This window comes from Haemaphysalis longicornis, unplaced genomic scaffold (genome assembly GCF_048455015.1).
Source record: "Haemaphysalis longicornis isolate Haplotype H1 unplaced genomic scaffold, Haemaphysalis longicornis Haplotype H1 scaffold_5, whole genome shotgun sequence".
NCBI lineage: Eukaryota > Metazoa > Arthropoda > Arachnida > Ixodida > Ixodidae > Haemaphysalis > Haemaphysalis longicornis.
This window is the reverse complement of record NW_027526385.1, coordinates 176,971,472-176,979,815: the sequence shown is the minus strand read 5'-3', so window position 1 is coordinate 176,979,815 and position 8,344 is coordinate 176,971,472. Positions and strand designations below refer to the sequence as shown.

General features: G+C 45.2%; 1 protein-coding gene across 1 annotated transcript in view; it reads left to right on the top strand.

The window, feature by feature from the left end:
- Positions 1-387: 387 nt before the first annotated feature.
- The window catches only part of Ucp4a (Uncoupling protein 4A), a 32,798-nt gene continuing 24,841 nt past the window's right edge, over positions 388-8,344 (top strand). The window contains exons 1-2 of the mRNA XM_077671323.1: positions 388-756; positions 7,781-7,891. Coding sequence (XP_077527449.1) covers positions 654-756; positions 7,781-7,891 — 214 coding nt within the window. The 5' untranslated portion in view covers positions 388-653. The remainder of the gene's footprint in view (positions 757-7,780; positions 7,892-8,344) is intronic.

The following is an 8,344-nucleotide window of genomic DNA, read 5'->3' as shown; positions in this document are numbered from 1 at the left end:
GTATTTTGATGAAGATTGCAGCAACGCAACCGAAAATGTATAAAACAGCAAAAAAGTGTCATTTCTAGAGATAAACAAACGTCCTAACTTTCAACTTAGAAGGCGGTCGTTTAACTAAACGAGAATAAAGTCTTATTTTTTAAACGAATAAATATAAATAGTAAATTTTTGGTTGCTAGATAGGTTTTGATCAGAAAAACAAAGTTTGCCTAATTTAAAAAATCTGCTTTTGATCGACTAGAAGGGACAAAAAATGGCAAAATATTGCACATCAACGGTCAATCACGGCATAAACTTTGCGAGCACAATTGATTACGCGGCTTCAGGGAGACGAGAAAAGTTCTTCCCATCTCTCCATGCTTTTCTTAGTTCGTCTACTTCCGCCTTGTCTTTCACGCTACATCCGGCGCGGCGGCCGCACAGCTGACGACGCTTGCCCGCAGCGCGCAAGAGCGACTATGCTGCGCCGGGCATCTACCCGGCGGCTTCGTCTCCTCGATCCACCCACCCGGGTGCGTACGCTCGCGTAAATTCCGCCTCGACGAACAGCTGGCCGCCAGCGCTGTGATGGCTGGCGACCGCCGAGCGGGAGCCAAGACACGCCGAAAAGTCTCCTCCTCTTGATCGGCCGCGACGACTAGGTACTGCTCGCCATGGCAGCGACCATCGCCCGCATCCCGTCCGAGCGGCAGTACATCGACAGCTTCTACTACAAGTACGCCCTGTCCGTGGCCGCTGCCTCGGTAGCCGAAACGAGTGAGTGTGGACCGAGAGCGGCCCGCTCGTTTGGCTCAGTGCCGCCGTTGTTAGTCCGGTGAAATCACGGTCACATTGAATGTGTTGTTATGAGACGATCGTGGTCCGCTTTCATGCTTCCCGCCCCCGCCACGGGGTCCCGTAGCTGTGTTGCAAGCTAGCGCGGCTTCGTTTTGTTTGTTTTGGCGCGCATAGCAACGTGCTACAGCGTGCTGCACTCGGAGACGCAGTGCGCAAGGTCAGGGGGTCCTCAAGGATAGCGCTACGGAAACAAAACTCGCTGCTGAAGGCTAAGCGCATAACGGCTTGTTTTTTCATCAAGGAAACACGTCTGAATAGAAGCTGGGGCTCTTACGTTTAATGCCCATATCCTCAACCGTGAGGCGAACCTGGTACGTGAGGAGGAAAGGCGAAAATCTTGAGCCTCTGCGGGGTGTAGACGAGGAAACGCACGTGCTACAGGTTCAACCTCGGACTAGCCGGCTGCCACTACGGTTATGAGCACAACCAACTTTGGCGGTGATCGAGTGCCGCACAAAAAAAATTACCGTCCAAAGTCACGTGAACAAAACAAAACAGGCGAACACAACAACGAGAAGTTTTATGCTTGCGCACTAGTCGTTGAGACCTCTGATTAAGGGTCCGTTATCTGCATAGTCGGCAACTTATCGCCACAGTTGGCGAGCAAGGCAGCATCGATGCTGCAACGTGGTCTCCTGTAGCAGAGTTGCGGCTTACAGCAACCTCTGCGTTTTGCGTGATCTTCGTCATCAGTGTGCACTAGCGTCACTAAATAATGTGCACAATAGAGACGAAACCTTGGCTCTCAGAATAATTTTATTTGACCATCCGTGGTTGGAGGACACAGCAAAAATGGTAATAATCGAATTAACGAAACCTCATGAATGATTATCCTGCACTGCCTGTATACCTATCTGTAATTTCGTCTTTTAGGAATTTTTTTCAGGAAAAGCAAACTCGTTTCTTTCAGCACTGTACAAATGTTTGGCTGAATGCAAAGTTCATTGCTGTGTGAGAAGGTTTTTCAAAGCAGCGAATACAACACCCCCTCCTCCCCCCCCCCCCCCCCCCCCAACCCGTGTGTTTACTATTTGTGTGTAATGCAGCCCATTAAGTACCTAAAACAAAGCTACAAGTATTGTGTGAGACAGAAGGGGTAGCTGGTGAATTGTTCGATCAAAAGTCTGTATAATAAATAGCTAGTGAGAATGCAAGTTCTGCTCGCCTGTTCGAAAAGATGCCCTTTATCAGATAAGTAATAAATCCAACATCTGCGTTTTAGTACAATTTTTTTTCTTGAAGGGAAACACAGAGCAAAATTTATTTTGCGAAGGCTGTACCATGGTTAGTAACAATTCCACGAACAGAGTCATTTGAGTGAACGTTTTTTATGGTAATAATCCTAAAATTTAAAAAATCCACACATTGAAGTCGTGTTGAAATTACTGCAACGTATGAGGACACTAAACAGGGACGCTTTAAAATTTTGACTAAATTTTTTACTTATATAGAAAACCAGTAAAAGATGAAGATTGTGTGCTTAACTTAATATAAGAGCCAGCTGCGTGAAAACATTTTATGCAACTTGGTCAAGCATTTGACGAACCTTCATGTGATCAGGAGACATATTTTAGAAGTGTAAAACTGCAGTCACTGACCTTAGTCAAAAATAAAATATTTGATGTTTTATGACCCGTACAAATTTTTTGTTCACAATGAATCGGGAAACGTCAAGCATTTCATCTTTGTTTTGGTCAGTGACTGCGGTTTTACACTTCAAAATATTTTGCGCAATTCCAGTGTGAGTGAACTCAATTAACTGTGCTACTCTTTGGAATTTCGGATGAAATCAGGTGGTTAAATTGAAAACTTGCTTCACTTTCGAAGCTCAAACACGTGGCGTTTGAGAAGCCAAATTCCCTGCATTTTTGTCGCGCACGCACTCCAGGATCCATGCCGCTCGGTTATCTCTTGCGGGGTCATCTAATCTAGAGCACTCTTGATAAGTGACATCCTGCGACAGGCTTGCACTGGGCATCTGTTTAATCCAACCGCAAGTCTCATCTTCCACATTCTTTTGCGCTTTCAACCGGCAGGCTGTTCTTTTTTTTTAGGCATGTATTGCCAAAACACTTATTTCCAACTTAGATGCATTTATATAGTGTGTGCTTAGGGACTCCTTTAGCGCATATCTCCAAAACAACAACAAAAACATTCAAGGAGTCACGTGAGACTGCTAACATGTGGGAAGGCGGACACGTTACATTTCATTCCAGGCTAAGCAATCCTCTATCTCTAAGAGTACGGCTTCTGGTGCAATTATGTCTTCTCCATCAGAGCGATATAATGTGTGGCGGCTAGTCTTCACATCACAACAGCTGCAGTGGGGTCGGTTGGTGGGGCTTTTAGCTGCGGCAAGCACCTGCTTCCTTGTTTGCCGGGTCTCATTTTTATGTTTCCTTGTGGGAGATCCCATTGCACAGCTGGCACTGAGGCAGACGCTTCAGAGCTCATCGTGAAGGCACTTGTTTTAATGGAGTGGAACCGCCTGTGGTCTCTTCCAGAGCGCCATTACGCCTTCTTGCACTACGTAGATCCCGAGCGCAGGATTAAGCTGCCACAGCGACTTCCGCGCAGTCTAGAAACTTTATACCACCGATTACGCCTCAATGCAGCGCTTACGAAAACATAAAATTTGACGTCCACCTCAATGCAACCATACGGCTACAAGGGAAAGCTATACAGCTCTCAGAAACTTCACAGTTGAAGAAGAATTCGTCCTGGTCCAGGATATTAGAGAACACCAGTAAAAGTTCTCTAAAAATTAGAGAATACCAGTAATCCTGGACCAGGACGAATTTTTCTTCAACTGTGAAGTTTCTGAGAGAGCTGTATAGAGCTTTCCCTTGTAGCCGTGTGGTCGCATTCAGGTGGATGTCAAATTTTCCTTCACAGAAACTTACTCCAGCTTGGGGATTTCCCCTAAATCTGGTTGTTTAATACCTGTTTTGACTTGGTGAAACCTCGAATCCGTACTGTGATAACTGCGGATCACTGGAAACCGTGGAACACGTACTGTTAGAGTGCCCCGCTTACATGCTCGCGAAGTGCCGTTTGGCGCAGGAGATCGAGCACCTACGCCCAGGACCAATCAGCTTAAAAGTACTCCTTGGTCCATGGCCCTCCCCTTCAGCTCAACGCAGAGCACTGGTGGCGTTATTTGAATACCTGGACGAGATCGGCGTCACCGAACTGATTTAAAATACTACTGAGATTGTGATGTTCATCGAACTGTTCCCACAAACTCCATGATGCCTGCTTTTCTTTTTTACTTCTTTTCTCCTCTTTCTTCCACCCTGTCATCTATATGGCCTCGTCTACCCTCTCCTACCCATTCCCCTGCCAAGTAGCATGTCAGTGTTGAGATTCTGACAAACCTCTCGGCTTTCTTCTCTATTGAAAAGCTTTCTCTCTCTGTCTCAGAGTCCATCGCAGTAGAGACTGCTCCAATAGCAGAAACATGTCCAGTGGTGTGGTTGTGTTTTCTCATCACCATCATCATGATCCTTTTTGTATTGCTTCGCCTTCTTATTCTCTTTGTGCTCTCCTTCTTTTGTTAATCGGATGCTCAAATTACTGTCGCTAGCGTCAGTGCATGTGGCTAACACAAGTCGAAGGCCACAAGCATTCAATAGGTCCGCCTTTGGTTAGCCAGAGTGAAGGATCAGTTGCGGAGCAAGAAATGCGTGTTGGACTCGCAAGGCCTGGGTTCAAAACGTGTTCCTAAATTAACCCCCCTTTTTTTTTGCTTTTATTATTTTTGTGCCGGCGGCCATTGTGGGGACATCGGTTAGTCCTAGTGACGCCGTTTGCCACATTTTTGCATAATGGGATGTTTCGTGCTTCTGCATTGAAGTGTTTTTGCCAGCTTGCGATTTCTGCGGATAGGACTTGGGCTGCACTGGTTCCAAGCGGTGTCACGACCACTAGCCTGTTGATAAGTTGCAGAGGGTGGGAAAAAAATTGTTGGCGTGCATATTTTTCTCAATGGGAAGCAATAGTATAAAAAACGCTGGAGGGTCATTTCACAAAGCAAATCCTTATTTCACATGTGAATACTTTTCTCATTTATGCCCCCATTATCTGTTTAATTAGTCTCTTGCTGTTTATCTACTTGCTTGTCTAATCATTTTTCTCTTTCTAGCTTACATCGAGACAGTGCATTCACCTGTTTTATTCTGCCTAGTTCTTGACGTTGGGCAACTTTTATCGCTAAGCTTCGTACACCCGTGACGCGTAAAACTGAATGGTTTCACTTAGAGACAAATGTGATTCAAACGCTCCTGCCTGCAGCACCACACGCTGACTGTCCTGAGTGTTTCCGTGTAACACACTTTTTCGCTCATTCCAGCATTCTTTCTCTCTGTGACCTTGATTGGGAGGCTTCACGCACTGCCAGAATGGCGCTGCCTAGCAACGCTCTTTCTTGGCTCTCATTGATGCATCCTGACAGCTTGAAACACTGCCATTTTCATTTTCAGAGGCCCTTGATTTGACTAGCTTCATACGCATAAAACGCAAATCTTCAGGGCACGTATGCTTACCTATAAAAAAAACGCGCCATTGCTGACCCAGAACTACAGTTGAGTATTTACCCATGATACGTATTAAAGCATGCATACTACTGCTGCTTCTAAGGCCACAGATTTGCCTTCTGTTCAGGACAGTGGTTATTCTTGTGGTGAGTAGAATAAAAAAAAAAAACACTAAGATACGCAAATTGTTGCACACATTAAAGCTCCCTGGTCAGTGTAAGTTGATGCAGGGTATTGAATCTCATCATCACCATCATCAGCCTATTTAGGTCCTCCACCTGCCCTGCTCGAGTCCATTCTTTGCCCCCAAATATTCTTATTTCATTCCCTCCATCGAGTACGCAGTAGTTGCCCTAGTTCCAGTCCCACCTTCCTGTAGCCACTCTGTTAACCTGGAAATCCAGCAGCTGTCGCTTTACCGCACAACATGGCCAGGCAGCGCAAGTCCATTTCTTTTTCCTAACTTGAACTGAGACATCTTCCATGCGAACTTATTTCCTGATCCCAGTTTTGGTCCTGTCTCAGGGCTAGTCGGGCTGGCCTAAGTTTTCTGTCCTGACGTTTAGGAGGGCGCCAAGTTGTTTTCCCGTGCCATGTGGCATCACGAGTGATAGACGTCACCAATAGATCACTCTTGTTAGTGATAGAGGTGGCCTACTAGTCACTATTTGAGAGCGTTTGCCGGGTTCCCCCCCAACCCTTGCCTATTCTATGCAAGATTTCCTCTGTGGTTGGGGATCAGCACTGACTACCTGCCTGCTCAAGGGTTGGTTGTCACTGGTGATAAATTCGTACACTTTTTCTACCACTTCGTTACCCATGATGAAAGTGGTTTTTCCTCTGCGTGTATATTGAGCGTTACTTTCAATTTATTCATATCTATCTTGAACACCACAACCAAGCTTTCTGTCCTGTAGCATTTTTCGCAGGCTCACTATTCGAAATGGCTCAAATATTCTCCGTTTACCTGTAATTTTGACTTCCTATAGTCAAGCTTTCTGAACATCCTTTCGAGACAGGGTGTAGACTATGGGTGTGTGTGAATGTCAAATTTGGGACTGCAAATTGCATACGAACAGAAAAAAGGGACTGTCAATCAAATCAGACATGTTTTGAATACGAATATCTTTATTTAGTGTTTATAAGGCTTCTGAGACGTTGTAATAGGAAAATTCAGACAACTTAGGCAGTCAGGACTTAACACATCTAGGTGTTATGTACTACTGCTTGATAAGGAAATGGCTAAAAATTAAAAATAGATAAACTGTTCGAAGATTTGGCATACATTGCCTTGATGATGTGCCAAAGTACCTTATTTGATTGATCCCTCCAGTCACTAAAAAGTGATTAGGCGTGTGAGTGGCTGATATAACTTTACTGAAAGCATTGCTAACCCTTGTTTCATCTCGTGTCACTGCAATGACAGCAAACTTATTTTCGGTTTATAAATTTTACACGAGCGGTGCACCAGAGATTCGCGCAAGGATTGCGCTCGTTAGCGTTGAAAACTGGCAGTGTTAGTACATAATCTAAGCTAAACAGTACGAAAAAGTCAAAGCCTGAGCGAGGTTGACAAGGGCTCGCTCTGCCTTTATCTTTTTTGCGCGGTTTTTGCTTAGACTTTGCACGTGTTAGGTCTTTTTGCATAGCTTCGGCGTCGTGCGCCAAAGCCAACCCAACAGGGGATCGGGCCGTGCAGTGAAGCTTCAGTTTACATGTCACGCGGCAGAATCAACTTTTAAGGCTCTGTTGTTCGCAAATCTTGGATATCCGAATACTCCGAATGGTAAAAATGCAGTGTGAATCGATTAGAAAACATTACTCGCAACGAGCTCGAAGTTTGAAATGTTCGCGCAGCTCTAGAGACGACGTGGGTATTCACACAAACTCCGACGTTTTTATTGTTTCTGTGTTTTATTTTAGAAATTCAAAATCAGCGTCTGGGTGACTTGGGGCTCATCCAGAAAGGAACAAAAATAAACATAGGTGAATGAAATTTTGCAGACAGTTTTTACTAGCTGTGCATAAATGGCACTTTTCACTTGAAATAGCCAAAACTAGCTTCAAGATTTCAAGAGAAGAATTCCAGTGGTGATAAAAAGTGGTATTTACATGTCCTGGTGTCCGGCAAAGGGATAGGGGTAGGACATTACTACTTTCACTGTACTGTTTTCATTATACAACCCAGGCTAGGTGGGCAGCCTCACTTCGCTAGCTAACCTCCTCTGCTAAGAGTAGGCAGGGGGCCAGGTTATGAGCATGGCCTGAAGAACGCAGCGGGTGCATACACCGAGTGAACCGTGGTCCAAATTTCCGAAATTCTTTCATTTGAAAATCTCTTGCTGTTGTTTGGCGGTGAAAAAAACTTTGTGTCCATTCTTTTCTCATTGACCTGCCCTGTGTTCCAGCGACCTACCCACTGGACATAGTGAAGACCCGGCTCCAAGTACAGGGGGAGATGGCTGCCAAGGGCCAGCTTGTCGACCGGCGGGGTTTTTTCAAGACAGCTGCGGGCATCGGCGAGTACTTTCTACATCTCTTGCCAGCTTTGCACCCTCCTAGTTTTGTTTTTCTGTTTGCCCAGGATGTGTTTACATTTTATGGATTGGTACAGTGTGTGGATGTGTACACTCCAAATGGATGCACGCAACGCCCTGTCTTTGCAGTGTATGCTATACAGTTTGTACACCATACTGAAACCTTTTTAGGCTCTTGCAGGCAAGGAGCTGGTATCTTCTCCACCCCTTTTGCCTGCTTTTAACATCTCAGATCTGCTTCAGCTGTACTGTTATGAAGTGTGGCAGAGATTCCAGGCAAAGCCTGCCCCTCACAAATTTATCTTTGCAGAGGACGGTTTCCCTGGCATCTTCACTTTGATGATGATAATGGTTATAGCTGTTACGTTTCTGGCATTCTGCATTAAAAGGGCTGTGAAGGCAAAATAAAACGTGGTTCAATTGGAAAGGACTGGC